The sequence below is a fragment of the Otolemur garnettii genome, unplaced genomic scaffold, assembly GCF_000181295.1.
Source record: "Otolemur garnettii isolate 467f Iridium unplaced genomic scaffold, OtoGar3 scaffold00188, whole genome shotgun sequence".
Taxonomy (NCBI): Eukaryota; Metazoa; Chordata; class Mammalia; order Primates; family Galagidae; genus Otolemur; species Otolemur garnettii.
In genome coordinates, this window is record NW_003852583.1 from 1480226 (window position 1) to 1508216 (window position 27991).

Consider the following 27991-nt stretch of genomic DNA (forward strand, 5'->3'; position numbering starts at 1 on the left):
CCCTCCTCTCTGTCCCCGTCTCTAATGATGTCGAGGGTTCCTGGGAGTTCCTCCTCTCCGTCCCTGTCTCTAATGATGTGGGGGGTTCCTGGGAGTCCCTCCTCTCCGTCCCCGTCTCTAATGATGTCGAGGGTTCCTGGGAGTTCCTCCTCTCTGTCCCCATCTCTAATGATGTCGAGGGTTCCTGGGAGTTCCTCCTCTCCGTCCCCGTCTCTAATGATGTCGAGGGTTCCCGGGAGCCCCTCCTCTCCGTCCCTGTCTCTAATGATGTGGGGGGTTCCTGGGAGTCCCTCCTCTCCGTCCCTGACTCTAATGATGTGGGGGGTTCCTGGGAGTTCCTCCTCTCTATCCCCATCTCTATTGATGTCAGGGGTTCCTGGGAGTCCTTCCTCTCCGTCCTCATCTCTAATGATGTGGGGGGTTCCCGGGAGCCCCTCCTCTCCGTCCTCATCTCTAATGATGTCAGGGGTTCCTGGGAGTCCCTCCTCTCCGTCCCCGTCTCTAATGATGTGGGGGGTTCCTGGGAGCTCCTCCTGTCCATCCACGTCTCACCTGAGAACAGGACACACCTTTGCAGATCCCAGGGGAAGCACTTTGAAAACAAGACACCTTCTAGTGGGAATGGTCTATATTCTACTCTCTCTGTTCAATCTACAAGATGAGAGTGTTACTCTTAAGTTTAAAAATTAATTAACAGTATAGCACCATGTAGCATTTACTTAGGAAAAAAAGTTTACAATTGTGAAATGATGTAATTTTCAAACCAATATATTGTTTTTTCCCCTGATGCTCAGATTTTGAGTGTCATCCTCTGATGATTGATTTGAGGAACCCTGTGAAAGTGAATAGTTGGTGGTGGGGTCCTATGTATAGTAAATAAATATTCATGAAGAAGAAAGGCAAAAGTGGACCAGCATTTACTTTAGATCTCATGTTCACAATGGCAGTGTGAATAACGAGGGATCTTAGGACTGTGTGTGGCTGGACCTGCCAGACCTGGGCCCAAGAAGACTTAAAATATTTTTTGTTTAGTTAAATAAGGGTAGTTTTTATAAAAATGCTATCTGTTATATTTGTCTTTACCAACTGACATCACGAATCTGTGTGGTCACCAGCCACAAGATGTAGATGTGCGTCGTGTCTCCGTAGGGGCTCCCTAAGACGCAGTTAAATAATGGACAGACTTACTGGACTAGTTACAGTACCAAGAACAGTGATGACAATGACAATGGCGGAAAGAACCAGAGCAGCTTATAGATTATCTGTGCTAAATGCTTTGTCTGACATTCGGTATCTCAGTTGGCCTGATTGCAAGTCTAAGGGACAGGTACTGTTTTAGAAAAAAATAGGTTGATTGAGATATATTTTGCCCCTAAATTAATTAACTAACTCTATTGATGAACTCCAATGGAGTTTCACCATTTAAAAAGTATAATTTGGTAGTCTTTAGTATATTCACAGAATTGTACAAATATCAGCAGAATCTAATTGGAGACATTTATATTACCTCAAAAAGAAACCCTCACCATCAGTGCACAGCGCCCTGTCCCCTTCCTAGGCACCCCCGTGTACCTTCTGCCTCTGCAGATTTGCCTGATCCGGCCACTTATTCTAAACAGAAGCCCACGGTGTGTGGTTTCTGTGTGAGCGTCCTTCACTCAGCACAGCGTGATAAAGGCTCACCCACTCTGAGGCATGACTGGTACTTTATACCCTTCCGCTGCTAAGTATGATCGTAATCCATTGTATGCTCACACCACATATTCTCTTTATCCATTTATCAATGGGGAACATTATTGCTTTCACCTTTTTGGTTACTGTGAATAACACTTCTTAAACATGTGTGTACGATTTTTGTGTGGGCATGTGTTTTCTTTCTCTGGTGTATACACTTAGGAGTGTAATTCATGGTTCTTATAAAACTCTATGCTTCTTATTTCAAAGATCTCTCAAGCTTTTTTCCATAGCAGCTATCTCATTGCACATTAGGGTTGTCCCAGCGATGTGTGAGAGTCCAACTCTTCTATATTCTCGTCATCCCTTATTATTGTCCTTTAAAAAAAAATTAGCCATCCTAGTGAATGTGAAGTGGTATCTCACTGTGGCTTGGCTCTGCTGCTCTGAGATAACTGGCTTGGGAAGCACATTTCCTGTGCACTGGTTACCAAACTTATCTGAGTCTGCTGAGGCCGACCACTCCCGTAATAACACATTTTACAGACGACTACACAAGACTACTTGACTGTCCCCATTGAGCATGTGACTCCCAGACTAATTCTTAGAAGAGTGGGATTTGGACGTAGGCAGTCTGACTGCAGACCCAGCCTTTGAAACCACGATATCGTTTCCCTCAATTATGAGGCTGGTGCGGCCCTACAGGGACCTGCAGGCTTACGTGAATAGGTTTCCATGTCATCGCCCATCAACACTGTCTAAGCCTGCAGGTGTCCTCAAACTACAGCCCGCAGGCCACATGTGGCCCACTGAGGACGTTTACCCAGCCTGCTGGGTGTTTTTACCATCGCTGCCTGCCCTGCTTAGCCACTGCCTGTCCTTTTAAACTATAGTCCAGCCCTCCAATGGTCTGAGGGACAATGAACTGATCCCCTGTTTAAAAAGTTTGAGGACCGCTGGTCTAAGGTGTAATGACTTTCTCCTTTGGTTTCCATTCCAGTGCCAGTCTCCTCAGAATTTAACTCTGTGAGCTTCATGACCTCATTTGTAGTATATCAGGAGCTTCTGTTAACACGCATGTGATTTCATTCTGTCATTATCTATTTGCAGAGTTTTTGAAGACTAGACAATGAACTCTTCAAGAATTCTTTTTTATTCATCTTAATGTGCCTAAGTTTTTGTTACACAAAACCCAAATTTACTTTTGCTATAGGAACGAATGATTGCATTTTGAATTTACAAACAAAAAGACTAATCTTCTCAACCTTTATTTTTGGGTGTGAAAGAATACAAAATTAGTTTTATAATTTATTTCATCTAATTTCTTTCTATGAATAAAGCCAAGCACCATCCATTTTTTGAAATATATACTTTAATAAAAAATGATTTCATCATTAGGGTTTTTGACAAAACTATTTTTAGAAATTCCATTAGTCTATATTTTCAAATGGAGTTTTGTTTTTCAGAAATACTTTCTGTTACATATGACAAAAATGAATTTCCTTAAAGGGATTCATGAAGATTTTATACTTGTATTAGCACTTTACCAAGAAAAGAGAAAAAAAGTCAGTTTATCCCTGGCATCAAATGTGCGTGAACTTGAGCTCCCCTCACATTAAACATGATGTTTGCTGAGGCATTAATGCATGGAATGGCCACTAGCACTTCTCAAATCTTATTATTCTCATTTTCAAAACTGTTGCAAAACTTGTAAATGATGTATTCCTCAGTTTTATTTATTCTTTCACTTGGCTGGAAACTCACTCAAGACTCTGGTTTGAATGCACTGAGTTTTATTTCCAGCCACAAACTCCAGGGATTCCCTGGAAATCCTAGTCATTGAGAGATTTTTCTAAAGCACCTAATAAATCCCAGGAAGCTGTCTGAAATACGGCCAAGTTTTCAACTGACTTTTTAAAATGCTCTTGAGCCGGGTAAATAAAACAAGAGTAAAAAGGAGGAAGAATGCACGTGGGGGGTGGTCAGGAGAGTTACTGTGAGTGTGGACAGAGAGGTGCCACTCTCTGCAAAGATGATGATGGCACACTAGGCAGGCGACAGCGCCAGTCTTGGGGGGCAGGGGGGAAGAGTTAGGTTCCCGAGATAAAGTAGGCCTGAAGTTGGTGGAGATTAGGACATTTAAGAAGGGGTTATACGAATTAATGGAAAGTATGAACATTTTTATAGATTTATGCTAATTGGTTAAGAATAAATATAATAGTCAAATTTTGAAATTGACAGAAACAAATGTATTTTATCACTAGAAAGAGATCAGAGTAACATGTTATAAGATAAACTTTTATACTTGATGTAACTACAAATTTTTCTACTAGTTTACTATTAGTTGTAGGCACAAGTTAGATGATTATCAAATTTTAACCATAACTATGGTTTTGTATCACTTCCCTTCTTTTTGAGGTAATTAAACTGAGATCCACAGGGATATAGAGACTTGTGGGTGTTATAAAGCCACTGGTGGGCAGCGCCGGTGGCTCAAAGGAGTAGGGTGCCGGCCCCACATGTCAGAGGTGGCGGGTTCAAACCCAGCCCTGGCCAAAAACTGCCAAAAAAAAAAAAAACCCCACTGGTGTTAGATGGGTCTAAGATACACATTTTTAAATTCTCTGTCCAGTGATGTCCTCACTGAGAAATTCTGGATATTACCTTTGATGATATGGAAGAACCGACTGATAGAGTTTAAATGTTAGAATATGTGTAGAGATTTAAAAATAAAGCAGATATGTCCTTGGTTTGGAGATCTGCACCCAGTCACATGAGAGAGGACAGAATCACAGGATTTCCTTCTGGTTGTTGTCTGGTGCTCCTGACATCCCTGTGTGATATCTCTGTCACCAATGAGTCATTGAAAGTCATAAAAGTCATTGGAATGGTGCTCATCTGCAGAACAGTGTAGCAATGGTTCTTCCTGGCCAAGATAAACCTGAAAACAGCAAGCGTTATCCCCTGGGAGGAGCAGGACACTATCCCCATAGTCCTTGCTGTTGCTTCTAGGCGTGACCCATGTCCAGGACCATCTAAGGACAGGAATCCTGAAACCTTTTTTTTTTTTTTTTTTTTTAAGATAAGGTCTTCCTCTGTCTCCTGGTCTGGAGCTCAGTGACATCAACATAGCCTACTGTAACTTTAAACTCCTGGCTTGAGTGATCTTCCTCCCTCAGCCTCCCATCCTGGGACTTCGTCAGTGTGCCAGCATGCCTGGATAATCTTCCTGTTTGCTGTAGATTCAGGTTCTTGCTTTTGCTCAGGTTGGTCTTGAACTTCTGGCCTCAAGTGATTCTCCCTTGTCAGCCTCCCAAAGTGCTAGAATCATAGATATGAGCTGCTGTGTCTGGCCTGAAGCCTACTTTTGAAAAGAATGGCTATTCATACAAAAGTCCAACCCAAAGAGACTAAAAGAGTCTCAATAAAACCAGGCTCTCAAAAGCAAGATCTTACCTTACCTAAGGTTCAAACTGAGCAGCCTGATTTTATCTTCTTAATATACATGTGAAATTTTAAAGAATTGAAAAATTAAAAAGGGAATACTAGAGCACCACTATGCAGCAACTTCAAGAATCAGCTGCACCACCAAGGACAGGAGAACCAAGGAGGTTCCTTGGTTCCTTGCCCTCCTTGTGGCAAGGAGGGCAAGTTTGGGGTTATTAAAATTCAGAAGCTTCCAGTAGGGTCTCAAATCCGTGCCTGGTGCTAGGAATCTGAGGAGACAGCTGTTGCTCCTGAAGCAAACTGCCCCTGCCAGGATGAGGCAAGACTGGCAGGAAGGGGAAGCAAATAGAAGGCACATAGGTGCCAGACAGGAAGTCCACGGGGAGCAAACAGGAAGTTCACAGAGAACAGACAGGAAATCCACAGGGGCCAATCAGGAAGTTTACAGGGAATAAATAGGAAGCCCACAGGGGCCAGAGAGGAAACCCCACAGGAGTTAGACAGGAGGAAATCCACAAGAAACAGACAAAAGTCCACAGGGAATGGACAAGAAGTTCACCCAGAAGAGACAGGAAGTCTACAGGGAACAACAGGAAGTCTACAGGGAACAACAGGAAGTTTACAGGGAACAAACAGGAAGTCCACAGAAGCCAGACATGAAACCCCACAGGGGCCAGAAAGGAAGTCCATAAGAAACAGACAAAAGTTCACAGAAACAGACAGGAAGTCCATAGGGAACAAATAGGAAGTTCACAGGGAGCAACAAGAAGTTTACAGGGAACAGACAGGAAGTGCACAGAAGCCAAACAGGAAGTCCATGGGGAGAGAAAAGAAGTGGGGGGAAGAGAGGAAGTGAGGGGGAGGATAAGAAGTTTGCAGGGGCTAAATAGGAAAGACAGATTCTTACCCCTTTCTCAATCTGCCCCATCCTCTATTTGTGGGCTGTTGGTGGAGTCGAATAGGGAGCAGGTGGCAACACAGAAATGGGATTTGTGGAAGTCAAGCCTCAGTATCACAAAACAAATTGAAAAGGAGAGTTTGGAGTTAAAAGGTGATTCCTTAATAATAATGAAGTTGTCTACTATGCTATGCATTGAGAGCATTGTAGGAATGTTTGACTTTTTCTGGATTTATCTCCTGCCCTTTTAATAGTGCTGGCACTTAGTAAAGCCCTCAATAAAAAAAAAAAAATTGTTAATGGAAAACCATTATTTTTGTTGCTGCTTTACAAAAATCACTAGCACAATCACTGGTTTGAACAGGGAAAAGTCACCCCAGAACTAATGTGGGGACTGTCCAGCCCTATCTGTGAAAAGGAACGGCCCTGTTAGGCAGGGTGACAGGCTTATTCTTGTGTGGGACTGGAGTTATCAGACCCAATGTAATCAGACATTTCTCCCCAGTGGGAGGCTGGTCTTGCTTCTTTCACTACTTTGATTAAAATTAAGCCTCTCGGGTAGCGTGCCAGAAGGAGAAGGAGCACTGTGTCTCCTCAGTAGGCCTTGCAGGTGTATTTCATGACTTATACAGTATAAATCAGAACTCAGGGACATATGTGTGACAGCACATGTTTGTATTTTCAGACTGTGAGTTTGGGTGCTCTAAATCACTCTGAAAGAAGAAACTGGGGTGTCATCTTCTATCGGCCTGAGGCCAGACACTATATCAAAGTGAATTTATACACTGAGTGTAGCCCTGTCCTTCCTAATTGTGAAAAACAGCTGTGCTCAGTAATTCTCCCACCAACTCTCAACTACCAGGAGCCTAAAAGCTGAATAGAAACCACTGGTTGCATTTACTTTCTCCTTAATATTTCTTGCTATCCCTTCCCCAGTTATTCTGGGTATGTATCATTTTTCTGACTTTTGGTCCTTTTGTGTAATAACATCCATCCTTTTGTCATTGATTGTACCTATTTTTCACTACTCAAGACTTCGACTTTATTTTAGGAAGAACAGCATATGTTTTAAGGGCATTAAATCAAATGAATCTCAGCATTTTAATTTAGCAGCAAAATCAGTGCTGATTTTATATTGTCTTTTCTATAATTTCTATAACTCAAAAATTATAGAATTTTACTGCAAACTAAATTGTAATGCCTCATTTGAAAAACTGTAATCTAAAATAATGTAAATTGGATTCTTATTTTTTTCTTTTAGAGTTAATAATAAATGCATATATATGCCATAAGGCATATACTATCATTACATCCAAACGTATTGAAGCAAATGTTAAACTAAATTATTTGTAAAAAAAAAAAAAAATCTACATGCTAATTACTTATGAGCTTTACATAAATGATAAAATGGTTATTTTCCTTTACTTTAGAAATAGTATTAAAATAATAGAAAATAATAGAAAGCTTCACTAGGTAATGATATGATATATTTAATCACTCTAATTTTCTGTCACTGAATAATTTTATGTATATCCTTTAAAACATTAGATATTGGGAATAAAATATGTAAAATGAAATGTAGTTTAAGCAATTTGTATTTTTTTCAATATGCAAAGTCATTTTATTCAGATTATAATTTAAGCATTCATGCAAATATGTCTTTTCATCTTTTTTATATATCTTTTCTTCTTAAGTGAATAAGAAAAGACTGTTCCCTAGATATGGTAAATCCCTATCTAAACTCACAGTTTGGGGGAACTTTTTCAAAGAAAACTGTTAATTTTCAGAGGGCTTGCCTCCACTCAATGTAATTTAAGTTGGGTCCTGTGGAACTTTAAGCAAAAACAGAAATGGAAGGTACTGATTTGAAGGTACTTCACATTTGAGGGTATTTCCATATTGATTTGAAGATGGTTCCATGAGCCTTAAGGCTACCTGCTTGCTCCTTGGCCTTCCACTCCCTCCAGAGAGTAATCTCAGTGAAGACTGGAAAGTCAGAGTCTGATCCAGTCCTCAGCATCTGGATAAGCCCTATCTCCTCCATATGGCAGTGCTGCCCTGGGCATCTGACCTTGCCCATACCTCCAGCCTCCTTGGGGAAACTCTCTAGGCCCAGGACACAACAAGGTGTATAGGATTCAAAACGAAATTGAGCTCTCAATCGAGCCCTCTCAGGGTGTTCACAGACACTATTCCCTCTGTCTGGAATGCAAGCCCAACCCACTTGCACTAGTTGAATTTCATTTTATTCTTTAGGTCTCCGTTGAACAGTCACTCCCATAAATAGTACTTCACTGACGCTCCAAGCCAGGGCAGGTTCCCTTCTTATGAAACCGTATCTCACTTTAATTCTTGCTTTGGTTATGAGTTTAGCATTTCCCCCCAATCTCATTAAATAGCCTCAAGGGTAGCACCACGGTTGTCACAATTCCTACAGTATCTGCAGTGCCCAGCAGTTCCTGGCCCAGGAAGGAACCACATGGATGGGTGGAGGCATGGATGTATGAATAAGTGAATGGATGGTAGCCAGATGGATCAGAATCACTTACTTCATCAGTGTGGCTGGAGGGAGTCCCTGTGTCTACAGAGCGGGTACAAGCGCTGTGAAAGCAAGTCTAGAACTTGACCTGTCTAAGTTGAGTTTCGGGGACATGCATTCCCCATTCAACCGTCACGCAGGCTCACAGCTGTTGTGAGGCCCTGGTAGCAGATTTCCAAGGCAGTGAAGCAAGCTGGGCACGTGCTGTTCACAGTCAGAGGGTCTGGGATGGGCCACTGGGAGGTGAGCACTTGTCCCGCTGTAATAATATACATGAGCAGTGTTTCATAGCAAACGTGGAAATATGTTTTGAGTAACATGATATGATACAATTTATATATGTGATGTACAAGTCAGGAACAAGGTGGCATTTGTCTGATCTTAGCCTTTTGTATCTGATGCATGAGCACAGAGACCTTGTAATCACTAGGTAGGTGTTGTCTTTAATGACCAAGTTTATGACAAAAACAGGTCGCCTATTATGTGTGAAGATCCCTGTGAGCTGGTTTCCTACCAGGTTAAATCCTCCACCAACGGTGAGGCAGTGACTTTCTGTACTGACAGTGAGGAGTGAAGAGCTGGCATTTCTCATAAAATAAGAAATGTGTTTGATGTTACTTTGTTTATTTAATTAAGATGAATTTTATATTAAACAATTGCTTTTATCAAATCCAAACCACGTGAGTAATGAGGGAGCACCTACCATGTCAGGTTCTGAGTGTAGCCTGCAAAACAAACAGGTTAGAAGATAAGAGCTCTCCCCAGTGAAGGGAAGCTATTGATTTAGGTCGATATTCAAGCAAGCAGTGGAATAAATTGCATCTTAAGATAGGTAAGTGGAAAAATATATGTATATAATATAAGTAAATGGAAAGAAAGATGAACAAACACGGCTTTTGGAGTCAGCCACGTCTTGATCAAATCTCATTTCAATTGACTTTCTGAGCTTCAGTTTCCCTAATTTGTGGTTAGCACTGTCTCGGGGCTCCGTGAGGATGAAGTGAGATGACATCCATGTGCATGTGTGTGCCTGTGAAATGTACACGTCAAACCTCATCAGAAAATCAGCCATGCTTTGTAATGCCAGCAAGTTCAAATGGAGTCACAGAACCGAGAGGTACCTTACGCTGACCTTGAGAGAAGTCCCAGAGCTGGGAGGGGGCTCAGATTAGAGGCAGTTTCATTGATGTGAGAACCTTTAGGGTGACTTGTTGAAAGCAAGTGGAATAACAAGACATCATTAGAGCAGCCTGTTTAAAGTGCAAAGGTGTTTTTCATGCAACACTTTACAGTCACTGCTTATGCCCACACATCTGGGAGAAAGTTGTCCATTGCCGACACTCGGGAGATCACTTTGCACTTAACATGGTGTCAAAAGTGAAGGTAGTGCCCAGAGTTGCCAACATTTTGGCTTCATATCTGGCCCCCCCAGAAGCCAGAGGAGCCATAAACCTTGTTTTTATGTGTAGAGATCGCCTACCTGAAACAGGCGACTCTTGGCTGTTACCTCTGCAGATCATGTTTAGGTGACAAAGTAACAGGGGACAGATCACAGAACAATCAGCCAAAAAGAAGCACAGTCTGCTCTAGCCGAGACATATCAGGAGGTCTAGGAGGCTTGAGAAAAAATAGCAAATGTTTCAACACACACACACGTACACAAGTACACTCAAGTACACACAAGTACACGCAGGTACACACAAGTACACACACACGAGCTGTGCTGAGCCAGCACACCACTGCAGAAGCGAAGTCTGTCTATTCTTAAGAAGGCCAGCAATTAATTTGTTCTGAAACACTCAGCATCATTGTTCTGAATCTCTAAAATTGCTTTATACTTAACACAATTGTATGTTTGATACTTCAATACTTTTTTGGATCTGATGGCCATCAGTATTTCCCCACCCTCCAAAGGTCCAAGAGGATGTTGATTGAGAAATAGCTTCTGGGTATACGCATCCTAATGAAATTGAGATTACTGACCCTCGACACTTGGAAGTGGCCTGGTATTACCCCTCTTACGAATATAGCAACATACGTGTCATACTTCCCCCACTAGGGAGAGCACCAGAGCTGCTTGACATGTAACGTTTTTAGAGTGATCATGCCACATCTTTGAAATAGGTTTAGATGTGAGATCTCCGAATATGTGTAACTAGGCCTGCAGGCTGGGGCAGGTGTGGGGAGTTTATGGGATGCCCGTTTCCTCTGAATTTTGGTTCTAAAATGCCAACTGCATCATGTACATGTTTACATTTACTTAAACTGGTGAAAATACACCTTGTACTGACCTAAAACTTTAAAAACTTAAAAACAAGAAAACAAACAAAATGCCCAGCATGGCCTTACTCAGGATCATGTTGTGCACCAGGGGCTGAGAACTGGCCAGTGCAGGTGCCACCAGGCAGCCAAGTGCCCGGGAGCCCTGCGCCTCTGTGAGCAGAATGGGACACTCACATCTGTAGGTTCACTACTGAGAATGATTTGCTGATCTCACCAGTTGGACAGTTTATATGTGAAAACAGACCAGCATACTACCTATATTACTGTGTACACTTGGCATTGTCTAATACTGGGGAAAGGTCAGGAGTTAGCATCTGCCCTATCCTGCATCTATGAGGAGCAAGCGTATTAATTACATCTTGACATTGAATCGCATTCCAACGTACAGCTTGGAAATAATCCTCTGATCTGGCAATTATTCACAGTTTTGATTTCACCTTTATCTTCTGCACTCTAAAATGGATTAGATTTGGAGACTTCCACGAGGTCAATTTTGTTTGATCTTGGTTTCAAAGTCAACCCCAACCAACTTCTCCTTTCTCTGGTTTCAGCGTTTCATCTACTTTTTTGTCAAAGGCCTGGCTCACTCTGGGCCCTGTCATGGGGTAGAGTGGCCGGGACACAGGATACAGTACACAGGTGAGCAAAGTGTAGAGCCCATATGTGTACCAAATAGTTAGTTCTTATGTTAGGCAAAATCTCACTGAAGACACAGGTGCACCAGAAGAATCTGCCCCTGTTACCATCATGTGCAGTTAGATAGTGGCCATAGAACTGCTCTTGTGATGAACTAACTTTCCCGGTTCCCATAATGTCTTAGTTAGCCTTCCCCTCACGTGTCCTCTCCATGATTTCCTCTCCTCATGCTCATCATGTTCTCGAAGCCCATGTGTATTGCCTTCGCCCAGAAGGGTGGCTTCTATTGCATTCAATAATGTTTTTCTATTACAGAAAAAGCTAAAACAGTCAGGATTTGACCTACTTTAGTTACAGCAGTTCTTCAGATGGTGACTCCTCTGTGACCAGGCAATGGGGAGGGCTGGAAGGCTTTATTCAAAGGGCATTATTTATCTTACCTTCCCTCTCTCAACTTACACCCCTTTCTCCAACTCTCAAATAAGAGCTTTGGGGGAAAAAAAAGTCTGAATCTGCAATTCAGAAAGGAATTCTTATTAAAGAAGCACTTGCTGTATGCCAGGCATTTGTTTTATAGACAGATTCATTAAAGGAACTTCTATTGCATTTGATTATATTAACATCATGAGAAAAGTGTCTATTCCATTCTTTATAAGAAGAATCTGCAGATCAGACATGTGGTCTCACTCTACAGAAGCTGACAGCCAGCAAGAAAGCCAGCCTGGATTCCAAACCACAGCACCCATGTCTCCTTCTGGGCCATTTCCATCACTGGTGTTCCTGGAGTCTAATTATTTGCTTGTGCAAGGTTAGATCTTGTCAGAAACACGAGAACTTTTGATCACTTTGGTTTTTGCGTAGTGGGCAACTGTAATTCTGCACAGACTTGCTCAGAAAGCTGATTCCGAGGGGGGTTTAGAGGGCTCTGTGACGTGGGCAGCTCAGGTGGTGGGTGGTTATCAGCTCCTCTGATCAGATGATTTAGTGATGAAAGAACGGAGAGAGAAAGAGGGAGAGAATGCAGAGAGCACACGTGTCCAAAGCATTTAATCAAGGGAATCCTGCAGAAATTTCCAGTCGTCGTAGTGGGTGGTGTCCTTGGTCCACCTGACACAGCTATCTGGAGCTGTGTGTTCCTGATGGTGTGACAGCAACATGTCTAACAGTATTAGCTCCTCTCGATGTGACTGAGCCAAAGGAATTCACATAGAGAAATGACAGGAAGATGGCTTCAGGGAGCATCGTGGTAACAGCTGTCACCTGCTGACCAGAAAAAGCGTGTCACCTGGATATTGCTGAGAGAACTTAGGCTGGAGCCTTTTTGTTTCTTTGTATTGTGGAAAAACAAATCCAGCTTGTCGTGCCGTATATTATACTTGTCAATAAATGACACACATATATAGTGATTTCAGAAAACTCTTTTTAGAAACCTTTTTGTTTATGTGAATTATTTTATTGGGTGACCTAAGCATGAGTACTTCACTGTCCCGAGAGTTGTGCTATAACTACCGGGTCCATGACTGACATGTACATGGAGCCCTGGTCTATTGATTGGCTCCTGTGTTTCAAGGTCTTACCTGTATCTTTGTCATAACATTGAATCATCAGATTGGAGAGTTTGCACCTCTGCTAACTGACAGGTGGATCTGGAAGTTTTGCATGGGGACAACAGCCATGCCTCAGCCTGTTGGCAGCAGCTGTATAAAAGTACAAGCATGCAGGGGCCAGGCATCTGTTTTCAGCAGTGTTGTTTCATGAGAATGAATTACAGAGAAACGCAGGGGTAAAGGAGTGGACAGGCGTCGTGGGGTCGCTGAACAGCAGAATTTAGGGCACACGAACTTCTCCTTTTAAATCACATCCTCCATACCTAACATCATTTTGCTTGTTCTAAGTAACAAGTTGGAAATAATCTATTTGAGAAACTCTTTGAGGCAGAAATATACCAAGGACTCCCATGGATGTGAAGGTTTAAGTGAACCATGATACTCCCTTTGTGAGTTCTTTACAAAGGTACTAACTCCTGCGACGAGGTTAGAATCATTGTCAGTGAAGATTTATTAAGCACAGATGATGTAGGTGACCTTCATCTATCTTTGAGGTTATGTGGTGGTTGAGAGAATTAAAATTATTATGACAAACAGAGGACTTAAGTAGCATCCAGTCCACGTGGAGGTGGATGATATGATTCAGAATAGATGTCATGTCACTTTTAGGCACACAGTTACTTTATCTTAGCAGGGGCTGTTTTTTGGGCTGTGGAGGTAGTTGTCAGCAACAGTGGGAACACTACCCCATGGGTGGCATCATGGTATTTTAGAGAAATGGGCAGTGAATCTCATTAAGGGAACTGCCTGCTTTCTTTTCATTATTTTTGGTTATATTTGTGTATCTGTTATGTTTGTTGTTTTCCCTTTTGTTCCCCTAGAAGTGAGAGGAAGATTTTCCGCAGTGAATTATGTGCTGATGATGCCATTTTGGAGACCTGTTGAGCAACATCCTAGATTCTCATGGACTGAATTAGCCATAGTGCTATAAATGTTTTATTTCTAGAAATAAAACATGATAAATGCATAATACATTCTTGATGACAGCTTGTTAGGAAGGCATTTGAGAATAGACCGTTTTGAGTCTGCATTGCCACATCATAAAACCATTATGCAATTTGAGCTGGCAGCCTGCAAAGAGGACCAGTCATGATTTTATGATCCTCATGGGATTAGGATGTATGTGAGAGTCTCTGCAGTCATATGTGTAACTGAGGCTGGAATTCGTGAGCAGCCGAATGTGGCCCCCATAGTAACAGATGTTTACAGCAACTGCCTGGAATGTTGCAGGTGACGGAAGCCACGGGGAGGATCTTGGGTCACTGAAACCTTACATTTGGTGGCACGAATGACTATCCAGGCTCTATGTCTCGAAAGCCATCATTAGGCTGTGTTTTCACTTTTTGATATTTAGCAATTGCCATTGAAAATATTGATGTTTGATGTCAACTTGCCTGCTGGTAAGGAAACATGAGTTCCAACAAACCGCACATGAAGTTGTGTCCTAGTGGAGTATGTGGTGGACACCCAACAAGCCATGCTTTCTCACTGAGCTTTTCTAAGAAAATTCAGTGATTTTTTTTTTTTTTTTTTTTAGTAAATGTGCAGAGTTGTTCAGCCTTATTCACAGTCAAGTTTTAGACCATTCCCATTGTCCCTGAAGAGCCTGTGTGCCGGGAGCAGTTGGTCCCCGTCCTGTTGCAGCCTTGGCCATAGATGGCTCCCCGACTCTGTGTGTCTTGGGGACATAGTGGAGAAACATTTGCAATGTGAGGCTCTGCTGCAGCTCCCCTCACTCAGCATAGGGGCTTTAGATTATCTATGACGTGCTACGGTGCTGTCCTCCCCACGTCCCTTCTCACTGCTGGGTGGTTTCCCCTGTTTGGAGATGTCACCAGCTGATGGTGTAGAAGCAGTTAATTCACCAGTCAGTGGACAGCTGAATTGTTCCAGCCTCAATTTCTTATCCACAGAAATCTGCCTGCTAACCCCTGCCTTTCAAATCTGTTCTGAGGCTGGTGGATATTAATATGGTCTATAGTGCCAGGAGAAGAGGCGGGAGTTAAGAGGTGATCAGTAAATGAATGTGATCAATATCAGTATGAGGAACAGAAACATGCCGTGACCCTCCTGGACCCTGGAGCTTGAAGGGCCGGGAACGGCACCAGAGCCTGCCACGGTGAGCGGACTGGAGAGCACAGCTGAGCGCCAGGGAGGAGCTCAGCCTACCTGGGCGGGAGGTCGGAGCCAAGGGCTGAACACCGATGGGTTGAGTGTCTGCAGAAAAATGGGGGAATTTGAGGTAATGACGTCCTGAGGGCACGAGGCAGCCTTGGGCATTGTGAGGGACAATGGAAATGGCCTAAAACTTGACTGTGGATAAGGCGGTGCAACTCCGCACATTGACTAAAAATAAATAATGACTGAATTGTCATAGAAAAGCTGTGTGGGAAAGCGTGGCTTGCTGGGTGTCCACCATGTACTGAAGGGCTTGCCAGGACAGTGATTCTGATGAGAATCACCTGGGCCTACCTGGCTGCCTCCGTCTGTCACTGCAGCGGTGATGCCCCTGTGATCCCACTCAGGTGGCCCATGCGGCTCTGGGTGGCTCCTGGGTCCAGTACTGCCCTCCGTCCGTTCTCGTCTCTCCCCCTCACAGAGGGCAGCATGTGCTGTGTCTCCCATGCAGGCGCCTGTGTTCCTGCCATCTTGAAGGACAGCTTCAAACTGTCTTTCTTTGCCATCTTTGAAGCATGTATATTGAATCTGCCAAAGCCCCCATGAAATAGCTGGACACAGAAATAGGTCTGAGGACATGCCCACACCCTCTCCCTCCAGCCCTCCACCCCCCTTCTCTCTCACACATGCACCTCAGACACCCCAGGAACACACGAGGGACTTGCCCCTTGAAGACAGGCAGAGTCAGGCCTTGAACCAGGCCTGTAGCCTGGAAGCCATCCCCAGGTGTGCCCTGGGTCTAACAGCCTTATCACCTTTCATAGCAACAGGAAAACAAACAAGTCCCTATGTGTCCCTCCAACCTTGAGGGTGACAAAAACCCAGGCACCTGCAGGTCTAGGGGAGGGTTGACCAGGAGGGAGGACCTTGGATAAGCCCTGCCATTTCTGGGACAGAAGTGGTGGCCGTTATGGCAGGAGCATCCTGAGCACTGGCCAGTGAGGATGATAGGAGCCCAGGAGGAACCACCAGGGGCAGAGGCCTCAGGCTTCTGGGAAGACTTAAGGCAGGTTCTGGGCTGCATTTTAAAGTCAAGGACAGCACTGCAGGATTGTGAGGAGGGGGTGATCTGGCTTATGCTCCCCCCTCCCTGAAGAAGTAGAGAAAGATTTTCAGGGGAGCTGGAGTGGCAGTAGGGGGAAGGTGAGCACAGCCCTCTGGGGAAGGTAGTGGAGATACCTTGGGCCATAGGAAAACTCCAAAACCTTGAACTTTCCTTTCTATCAAATAGACTGGAAGAGAATTTCTAGGACAGATTTTCCGGTTTGAACAGGCCCTGCTGCATAGTAATGATAACAGTTACTGTTATTATTGGCTGATGAATGTATCATAGGTGGACATTTTTCCAAGAACATGAACACTAGCAGCTGCTGTGTGAGGCTGGAGGGCAAATGGTGTCGCCTCCCTCTGCCTGGCCCCCGATTTCTCTCCCGCTGCCTCCCCCCTCCCTGTCTACAGCTGAATGCCTGTTCCCTAAACTCTGATGGACTTTCTCAGGCTAAATTATCTTTTTTACAGTGTTCATTACCTTTATCTCCTTATGCTTTCCACTTTATTGTGTCTATTGTTTATTATCTGTCCCCTCAAGCCTAACTGGAATTTAAGCTCCATGAACATGGGGAATTTGGATTGCTCAGTTTGAGTCTGTTCAGGGTCTTGTCCGGATGACCCCAGTAGAGCACCTGGTAACAACAGTTACTCGGGAGTCACTGAATGACTCACAGAAGAGAATTCAATTCAGATCTAGATGTCCATCTGTTACAATGCTCAATCCATGATATTCTGCTCACATTAACTCAGGTAGTAGCTGTATATTCAATACCTTGACTAAATGATCATTTGGTTAAATATTTATCTTTGCGTCTTGGTAACACATAAGCACAAGATCTGAGCATCTGGCTTGAAGCTGTCCTCCATTCACACATTCTTGTAATATCCAAGGCAACTTTATTAAGTGCTCAGTCTAGGATAGCACATTCTAAATATTTTATCTGGGATGATTTTATAAAGATGCTACTGGATATGACTTATAAGATTTCTCTGTGTTAAAGGTACTATTTATTATAGAGAAATATTATGGCACTTTCTCACTTACTAAACTAGTCTTGAGAAGTCAGCTTTCAGAGATGTGTTAATTATCTAATGTTCTAGAACAGCACTCTCCAGTAGCACCTGTGCCTTGGTGGGAATATCCACCTTGTTCAGTATGGTAGTCTGAGGAACTGAAGGACCAAATTTTAAGTTTTACTTCATATAATTCATTAAAACTTGAATCTGAATATTTATTTGTGGCTATTAAGTGACTGGATAATTGAATTTTTAACTATATTTGATTTGAATTAATTTAAATTAGATTTGCACACCCATGTGTCAGTAGTGGTCCCTATTTGATAGTAAGTCTGAAACAAGTCTTCTAATAAAGTTTAATCCAGTAACAGGTTACTCTGAAAGATGTCATAAAGTCAAAATGCACAGCAAATGGAAAATCAGAATACATCCTGCAATGACGTTTAATGTCCAAGAGAAGTTTGATCACCCATCATCAGTGTCAACCCATCTTTAACTTACCATTTTCTTGACTTTTAAATATTTTTGATCGCTGCATTTTCATATGTTATGTCCACTTTGGTCTAATAAGTGTGTCTTGAATTGACTAGACTTCCTCAGTTTCATGTTGGCTTTGTTTTACTTTTTACTGATTTACTATTTTTCCTGAATTTATTTCTTTTAGGATCCATTTTGGTTTCTAGGTGGTCATTCCTTGCATTTTTTAAAGTCTTTGAGTTAATGTGTAGCTTGTTTGTTTTCCTTATTTTTAAAAAATAAAGCATTTCAGAACTTTGACTTTCTCAGAAGGTAGCAGGAGTAGATGTTACCATTTTTATAGGGTCCGCGTTTTCCACTTTAGAAGCAACTGATCTTTATCTTCTTTTCTCTTTGAACCAGTAGTTACTGATTAGCAAGGAGAATGTATTTTGGTTTTCCATGTTAGCTGTGCCGTTTGTTAACGTTTGTGACTGGACGTCCACCGTGGAATTCCTGGAGGGGACTGGCTACCTGCTCCCATGTCCATCACCTTCCACGTGCTATTGGGCCTGGGCCTTCCCTGCTGCCCACGGTCAGAGCTGACTGCCTTCCCTTCCCAAGTGTCAGTTCCCTTCATTGCCCTTCGTGTCCTTCCTGCATATTCACAAGCATGTGCTGACCTCCTTGTGTCTGGGGCCTCCCTGAACGAGGAGCCCGTCCTTCAAGCCCAGCATCTGGGGCAAGAGGTGCTTCCAGCTCCCCTTCTTGTGTGCTCACAGGCCAGTGGGCCTGCCTGGATGCAGGTGGCCAAGAGGCCCCGGAGGAGGAGGGAAGGTTTGATTTATTTAGCTTCTTAGATGGCTTTGGTCCAATTTCGATTTTCGAACTGCACACACAATCTTGAGACAAGACGCCAAGATTTGGTGCATATGTTCATTTTTGATTCTGAAGTTCAAAGAAAATAAAAAGCAAAGTTTGGCTTTGACTAAAGTTTAAATAAAAGTTGAAATTGTCTAGTGTTTCCACAATGTCACTAAGAAGACCTAGAATAAGTAGACTGTAACCAAACAAATGACACTTTGAAGAATAAAAATGAAATTGTATAGGGATTAAGATGCCGTTTCTCACAAGGAGCCCAGTTGCTTCCCCACTGGGCTTGTGGTCGGCCAGAGCGTGTGAAGGGCGCTGGGGACAAGCTGGGAACCGTCCATGGGAATCTCTCAGGGCAGGAGAAGTAGCTTCTGTCACCGGGCACTTCTCCATTTCTTCTCAGTCTCTACTTTGTTTTGCGATTCACCCAACTTTTGTGAAGAGTGTTTATAAATCTCAGTAGGTGCGTAATGAATAAAAATCTAATAACTGTTCATTATAACAGTAAATATAAGTGAACGCCCTTCTTTCCAGCTCTGTGATTTTCTTTATTTCCTTTGGTCAGAAACTGTGTTTCTCAGCAGAGTGACACGTCCTCTCCTTGCTGGTGAGGCAGCAGCAGGGCTGGGCGAGTTTTCCAGGGCAGAGTTATTTACAAGGTTGGCCGTGAGAGATGCAGGCGGGCAGCCTGGAGAACACTGGCCTCTTCTGAACCTGGTTAATGATCCACCCGGCAGGCATTCCAGTGGTCACAGTGGGCTTTAGGCAGCTCACACAAGACATTTTCTGAGTTTCCAAATATTCTTCATTCAGATAAGAAGAAACATTAATGTTCTGTGATTTACTCAATCTTTTAAATGAGCTTGCAAGCTAATAATGCAATAAGCTAATGGAATAACTTTTGTATTTTTCATTTTTTCTCTTGCTTATCAAGGGATATCAAACTATCAGTCTTATCAATTACTACTTGGGGTTGAAATTGCAGTTATTTACATATAGACTGTTGTAACTTGGACTAAATTATCGGTGAAACGAGTATAACACATCACAACTTTGTTAATGAGGATTGAGAAGCTGCCGGCTACAACAGCCATCTGTCTACAATCCTGTCCGGCAGCCCTGGCCACGCAGAATGCAGCCCTGAAAACAGGAGCGGGTGCTAAATCGGGAACAGCTATCACAGAACACAGGTGTTTAGGTGAGGAGGCCAGAAAGAGTGCAGGACAGAAAGTAGCAGGTCAGGTAAACGTGAAAAACACAGATGGGTTTGGGAAGGTTATAGGGCACCAACAGTCGGGGCTTCAGCAACTCTGTTTTGAATGTTTGTTGTGGATCACGAGTTTGACGTATTTTATGGTTAAATGTGACAAATTCATAGAAGGTGGTTGCCCCTACATCTATTCCCTAGAAGACAAAACAGCACGGAGAGGCTGAGTAAATTATCCAAACTTACACAGCTAACAAATGTTGGAACCAGATGCTAAAGGCTGGGCTGTGGACTCACCCGGCCGTACTTCCCAGGCGTCCGCTCTGGCTGCTGCAGACGCGCTGAGTGACGTCTACTCCAGGTTTTTAAGGAGCTAGTGCTCTTTTAAGGGGTGGTTTGATGCAAGGATTTGCGTATCAGAAGAATAGGGGGTTTTTAAGTCATGCATGAATTATTTCTTCTTTTTTGGTTTAATACTTAAACACTTGTTACATTCAAGACCAGAGAATCGATTTGGATAGTGTTATTTTGACTGTTTATGCTACTCCTCAGTTAGTTAAAATGCAAGAAGGATGAACCCTAACTGGCTCAGCCACTGTTTAATTTACTTGGCTGTTGCCTGCAGACTGTACACTTTGAAGACTTCCACCTGCACTTTGTTGGCAGAGGCCTGGAGGCCGAGAGGTGCCCACCTCACCCAGTGCGGTGCTGCTGGCACACATTCCAAGGGGCTCACCTCCCACGGCTGGGGGTATCTGGGCCCCAGGAGGTCTGCCCCGTCCCCATGGCGCTGATGACCTCACTGGTGGTTTATGAGTTTAGCTTTGTACTCCCCCCTCACCTCCACAGGGAGGAGCGCGGAGGCCCAAGCTCAGTCTCCCAGAGCTTGATAAGCCTGACCTCGCCTCCTTTGTGTCTCCCATTCCCAGCCTGTCTTTCCCTCAGAGTTGTGCTTGGCCCTTGTTCAAGATCCCAGAAATGCTTTTTCACACCTGTCACTCCATGTGATCAAATACTCAGATGCAGTTGGGACAGCCCAACCCAGCACAGGACTCCATGAAGCAGGGGGGACACTGGTGCACGGGAGGTCTCCCCCAAGTCCCACATGGCTCCCTACATCAGAGGCAAATGCAGGGCAGACCCCTGAGGGTCGGTGTCTTGGAATCCTCCTCAGTGTCTAACTCAGGGTGTGGTGCTGAGTCATCAAGACAGGTGAGAAGAGAGTCAGCACAGGAGTCACAGTGATCAACACTGGAGAGGTGTAAACGGCACCGTGATGTCCTGTAGTCGTCACTGTACTGTAAGATGATGGCCGTGGGTAAGAACATTCTTAAGAACTTCTAAAATTCGTCTGTTCTCCCATGACTCAGCAATGCACTGTTTTGTTTTTAAAGCAGGAATGCACACAGACTTTAAAACTTGAACAATACAGGAAGATGATGTAGAAATCAATCCTCTTCCACTCTTCCTACTGAGTGCTCCCCCCACCCCCCGAAGATAACCAGTATCCACAATTTCTCCTCAGTCCTCCAGGAAAATTCTTTTAGTGTGGATGTACAAAGACAACTCAGATCACACTATTGGCTCTTGTATACCTAAAAAATAATACCTCTTAGAGACACTGATATGAACCTTACAGTTCCTGAACTTGTTCTGATTTTGTCCAAACCCTCCCCTACGTCTCCTTGCCAGTTGACCTTGGCAGCACTGCTTACGCCCCTGCACCTGTTTCCTCACCCACACAGAGGGGTATAAGGAGGCCTCATGGAACTGCAGTCAGATACGTGGTTGTTACGAAAAAAATGTTGGCCACGGTTTCAGGAGGTCACAAAAAAGTTGAATTATGATTATAATCAGTACCTAATTATCTAATTTGCAGTTGTTATATACTTTCCTAATTATATAAATGTTATTTGAAAACATTACCCTGAATTCCTTGGTAAACATTTAAATTCTTTCTTGTTTATATTGTTTTTTGTTCTGTTTTGGTTTGTTGCTATTCTAAGCAATGCTCTGACACATGTTTACCCATATTGAGGGTGTGCTTAGAGGATGTATTTGGGAAAGATTGCAAAAAGGTGGAGAGAGGAGTCACTGGCTCGGGGAGGGGTGGCCTCCCAAGTCCAGCCTCACTGCCCCGTCCCAGAGAGTGAAATTGCTTCTTAGTCCTAAGGTTCCCCACAATCCTATCATCAAGCTCTAAAACCCTCCTCACTCTAACAGGTGGTCTCTCGGATTTGTTACTTTAAGATATTTATTTTTATTTCTTTTTAATTTATTTTTTATTAGATCATAATTGTGTACATTAATTCTATCATAGGATACAGTGTGTTGCTTCCATATGCACTTTGGAAAACTCTCATCCAACTGGCTAACATAGCCATCGTGTCTTTCTCATAATTGTTGTGTTAAGACATTTATATTCAACTTTTAGACAAATTCACATGTACCCTAATAGGATAAATTATAGGCATGATCCCCACAATATCATTCTCTTCACCCATCCTTCCCCCTCCCCTCCCCCCCTCCCCTAACGTTGCTCATGCAGCTGGTCCGTTGTGTGTTAGTGTCATGGTGCAGCTGGTCCGTCGTGTGTTAGTGTCGTGGTGCAGCTGGTCCCTTGTGTGTTAGTGTCATGGTGCAGCTGGTCCCTTGTGTGTTAGTGTCGTGGTGCAGCTGGTCCGTCGTGTGTTAGTGTCATGGTGTAGCTGGTCTGTTGTGTGTTAGTATCATGGTGCAGCTGGTCCCTTGTGTGTTAGTGTCATGGTGCAGCCAGTCCATTGTGTGTTAGTGTCGTGGTGCAGCTGGTCTGTTGTGTGTTAGTGCCATGGTGCAGCTGGTCCGTTGTTAGTGTCATCGTGCAGCTGGTCCGTTGTGTGTTAGTGTCATGTAGCTCATCTGTTTCGTGTTAGTGCCATTTGTAGTGCTTAGGTAGCATCACTTTCTTTTAGTGTCTTATTGGGAAGGAAAGACCTTCCTGATTCTTCTGGATTAAGGTTAAATTATACTTCTCTAGAAAGTATTCCATTTTCTTTAAGTTTTAAAATTCACCGAAACAGAGCTTTCCAAATTACTCTATTAGGATTCTAATTTCATTTCATTTTCTGAGACCCCCACCAATATTCATCCCTAACTCCAAGCACATGTTTCTTCCTGAACCTTCACTCCGTTTAGTTTAAGCAATTGAGCATGTTGGGGTCTCCCTCTCTGTGCCCCAGGATAGGTCCAGAGCAGTTCCCCACCCATATTTCCACCAGGACTCAGCCCCTGCAGTGTATGTGTGTGTGTGTACTTGCGTGTGCATGTGTGTGCATGTGTATGTGTTTGCGTGTGTCTGTTTTGTGTGTCTGTGTGTCTCTGTTTTGTGTGTCTGTTTTGTGTGTTTGTGTGTTTCTGTTTTGTGTGTCTGTGTTTGTGTGTGTGTGTGGAGTCTTTTCCAGTTCCCCACTCAGCTTATATGCCTGAACCCTTTCGTCCTGTCTCCCACTGGAGGAAACCTGGTGCTTGCAGCGGGAGGATGGGCCTCGGCTTCCCCTCAAAACTGTCACTGTTCCTTTCTCGCTCTTCCTTTTTTGCAGTCAGGCATGATAAGAACAGAAGAGGCAGATTACTTCCTCAAGCCGCTCCCTGTGCACCTCCAGGGGAAGCTGCACGGCTCTGCACCGGGCAGCCCTCCCTCCCATGTCCTGTACAAGCGCTCCACCGATGCCCGAGCTCCCCGGGCCGCCCAGCACGTGGTGACCACCAGGACGTTGGCTCCAGCCAGTCAGCCCCTGCACCGTGGCAGCCTCCAGCTCAGGCTCCCACAGAAGCAGCATTTCTGTGGAAGACGCAAGAAATGTATGTAAGGACGATTATTTTTGTGAATTTAATGATTTTGGACATGTCTTTAGGGTATGTGTATCCACAGGGTGATTCACTGCCAATTGGTGTGCCAGACGTAAGTGCCGACCACAGAGGGCCTGTCGCCTGTAGCTCCACTGTCCACCTCTCTCCAGGTGGATGCATAGATACTGGCTGACAGCCTTTGTGTAAGGGCTGTTCTCCGGGCAGATGAAGTGACACGCTGCTCAGCTGTGCAGAATCTCCCAGACATCTTCAAAGAGCCTGGCGTCTCTACTTAGTAATTCTATATTTCTGAGGTTTAGATTTATTGAATTTTGCATAGTTTTCCTGCTGAGGTAATTCACGTATATACATATAATACACCCATGCACATTTATATATTTATACACTTGGCCACATCTAAAGGGCAGACGCAGGGCCCTACTTTGCCCACACTTTATCCCAGGGCTTTATCAGGGTATTCTGTTCTTGTGGCCACTTAGAGGGCGATTTATGTTCACATTTCCTGTGGAAGCCTCTCAGTGCAAGAATCCAAGTTCAGCATTTGTGGCATTTTCATCTTGTCCCTGGGAGCAGTGTGCCCCTTCACTCTTATCTGAAGATGTCCGAGTTGCTCAGGCCAGGAGCATGACCAAGGCACATCTCGGTGAGCAGGGCAGTGGTGATCACCCTCAGTCTGCTGTACACACGTGTGTGTGTGTGTGTGTGTGCGCGCATAGGTGTATGTGGGGGGGGTGTGCATAGATGTGTGTGTGTGTGTGCACCATATGTAGCCTGGAGAGGCATTTCAGAGTCTTAGTGTGTGCAGTAAATTTTATTCTCAAAAAATAGAGAAAGTCACCATTGTTTCCATAAATGGAAGGAAAGGAAGACTGGGGACAGCGTCTTGCTGGTGGAAGACAGTGCTGACTCGGTCCTACTGTTTGCCTTGCCTGATATTCCTGTCCCATCCCAGCTGTGGGCCTGGTGGTCTGCACTCCTGGGCCCTGAGTGGCTGGGAGGTGGGGGTCACACCCCAGCCAGGCCCACCACAGACCCGTGAACTGTGAGCAGCATGGATACCATCGCTTTTTATTCCCAGGACCCCTCCTTATCTGCCCGTGGATATTTCCATGTTGGGAAGGTGGGGTGGGGAGGGTCCTGGTCCCTCTGTTAGAGTGCCCAGGTCAGGCACCACCTGTGTGTGGAAAGGCCAAACTAAGGCAGCCTGAGCCTCAGGCTGCAGTGAGGCCTGCTGTCCTCCAGCTGCAGGTGTCAGCTGGAGGTGGCTATTTACCTGGGACTCACCCGTCTCAGATGTGATGCCACAAGCCCTATGTTGGGGGCAGCTGTCTGCTCTGAAGGGTGGTGGGGACCCTGGCCTGTTAGATCACCACCCACTTCACTCCCACCTCTGTACCCAGCAACGAGTGTTGCCCCTGACTTTCATCTTGCTCAGGTGTTCCCACCAGCAGGAATTAAGACAGAGCTCTGGGCCATGCTGTCTACACCTGAAACCCATTTCCAGCACTGTCTCAGGAAGCCCTGTGAGCAGTTAGGCTCATCCCTTCTGCCTGCCCGGCCTGATGCTCAGCACGTGCTCTGGGCTGGTGTGGGAGGCATGGGAGTTAGAACAGCTCCCAAGGCGGAGGTCTCACCTAGGCAGATTGCACAGAAGTCAGTGGGGGGTGATGTGTGCTCCTCAAATGTCAGACCTGAGGTCCTGATGTGATTAACATAATCACAGTCCTCTGAAAGGGTCTTCAGGTTTGGAAGTATTTTAGCAAAGAAAGAGAAGATGTGTTGGCTGTGAGCACACATATCCATCAAACAAAAACATCATCTGCTATCCAAGCATCCCTGGATCCAGCTTGTGTGGGGGTCAGATTCCTGCCACCGAAAACATGGGCTTTTCAGAGGCTGCTTTCACATGAAACCATTCTGATCACTAAACCTCATTATAAATGCCAAAACTATTTTAAAGGGATCACTCTAAGAGGACAGAGTATGTTTTGTCTTCTAAGCAAATTAGATAAATATTTAGGGTACTTTCTAGGAAATTAAGCTCTACAGTAAAGTGAAACCAGTTCCAGCAGTTTATAATCCATTTGAAACAGTGTAGACAAACCAGTTGTTTGTCCAGACGTTGAAATGAGCTTTAAAGTAGGTCATGTCCTGAAAAGCTTTCGAATAGGAAACTGCCAGCCGGGGCCCTGTGCTGTACTAACCCCACGGCCCTGTCTCTGTGGACCCTGCTGCACAGGCCCCCGTGCTTCCTGGTCTCTGAACTTCGTGCTTCTAGACCCCAGGACTTCAGAACGACAGGGCGGCCCAGGCATTGTTTTAAATCCATATGCAGTCACATACTTGTAAATACAGCAGTGACTTCCTCCTACACTACACAAACTTCAGCTAAATTTAGTGTCCTCGCTGAGCACAAAGTTTTGCGTCACAAAGTCTTAAGAGTTGTGTGGTTGTTTCAGGAGTGCTCGTTCTGAAGACCAGATTTCTCCCTGACGGCGCGCAGTGCTGGTCCGTGTGACGAGGGTGGCTCTCATTGTCTCTCCATGTGCCCCCTGCAGACATGCCCCAGCCACCCCGTGAAGACCTCTTTGTCCTGCCTGACGAGTACAAGCCTTGCGTCCGGCAGAAGCGCTCTCTCCTGAAGTCCCACAGGACTGAGGAGCTGAACGTGGAGACGCTGGTGGTCGTGGACAACATGATGATGCGGAACCACGGGCAGGAAAACATCACCACCTATGTGCTGACCGTCCTCAACATGGTAGGGCCTCCCTGTGTGGCCACACTGAGACATGTGGTGTGGGGCGGGGTGTGTGCATGCATCACGCTTGTGGTGTGGGGCAGGGTGTGTGCACGCATCACGCTTGTGGTGTGGGGCGGGGTGTGTGCACGCATCACACTTTACTTGTGCATTGACGTCTCATATATGTATAAAAAATGTGAACTAGTTCAGAACTTGAGAGAAGTAAATAGGAGGAAAAATAATTAGGGCCTGTCTGTAAGTCTCCATCGGCCTGTGACAGGTTTGGGGTTTCCTGATGTCATTATTTAGTAAAAATCTCTGAGAAGATGCCAAGACCTCAGAGTGCAGGGCATCCATCAGCAGCCCATGTGTGGTTTCAGAGGGCTGTATGGGAGGGAGCCATCGTCTCGGGAATGTTAATGTTCAAATGTTGAATATAAATTACTTTATGAAAATAGAAAAAGACAGGACAATCCTTTAGAACATCACCTAAACTGTCTCTCTGTGTCAAATCGGCAGCACATTAGTAACTGAATTGTTGCGAGAGGTCCTCCAAGTCTCGTTTCATACCAGTGAAATCTAGACAGCAAAAGACAAAGTCTTGCATCACCAAAGTGTCTCTTTAAAAAAAGTTTTAATGACAATATTTTAAACGTATGTTCCTGTGTCCTTCCCCCTCGGTAGCAGAGTGCCCCTAAGTATGTCTTTGCATGACGTCACCTGATGGTCATCACTGGCAGCGTTGCTGGTGCACTGGGCCTCACAGCTTCTGTCTCCCAGGGGACAGAAGGAAGTGGTGAGATGGAACTGCCCTCTCGCTGCACGGGGCTGAGTGTCGCCTGCTGAGGACAGTGGGGCCCAGGCTCTTGCTCCGGCCCGTGGTCAGCCCATGTTTTCTGCTCATCGCCCTGAGTGCTGCGCCACCACTCTGAGATCCCTCTCATCTCCAGTGCCTGCATCTTTCCTTCACCATCTTCCTACCATGATCTGTTGCTTCTCTTTCCTGTCTCCTCTTGTTCTCATCCCAGGATTTCTCTTGTGCTTGTGGAATTCCCTTCTGGGAGAGCCTGGCAAGTGCCGGGCTTCAGGCTCAACACTTCCCATGTTCTAACACGACACTTACCAAGCCAGAGGCCTTGCTGTCCTTCCATTGGTATTTGATGATAAGAACCCCACCACCCCACCTGCAGCTTTTGTACTGTTAGCTAGCAATGACAAGGGTTCAACAGTTGGTAATTAGATATGTCTAGTCCTGTTTGTCTAAAAATATAAAAAAAAAATTAGTATTGCTTTGTCACTGGAGAACAAGGGCTTGACCATCAGCAGCCGGGCTGCAGGACACTCCCCAGCTGGGGAACTACTGCTGCCCACAGGGCTGGCATGACCCCCTGTCTTTTTCAGGTGTCTGCTTTATTCAAAGATGGAACAATAGGAGGAAACATCAACATTGCGATTGTAGGTCTGATTCTTCTGGAAGATGAACAGGTATTCTGTCTTTGAAATCATCAGTTACTTTTTTTTTTTTTTTTTTTTTTTT

At 44.5% G+C, this 27991-nt stretch overlaps 1 protein-coding gene across 1 annotated transcript in view; it reads left to right on the forward strand.

Annotated features, from left to right (window-relative positions):
- ADAMTS16 (ADAM metallopeptidase with thrombospondin type 1 motif 16) overlaps nt 1-27991 on the forward strand; it is a 131327-nt gene that overhangs the window by 10920 nt on the left and 92416 nt on the right. The window contains exons 4-6 of the mRNA XM_003800890.1: nt 23444-23705; nt 26273-26472; nt 27856-27939. Of these exons, the coding sequence (XP_003800938.1) occupies nt 23444-23705; nt 26273-26472; nt 27856-27939 (546 nt within the window). The remainder of the gene's footprint in view (nt 1-23443; nt 23706-26272; nt 26473-27855; nt 27940-27991) is intronic.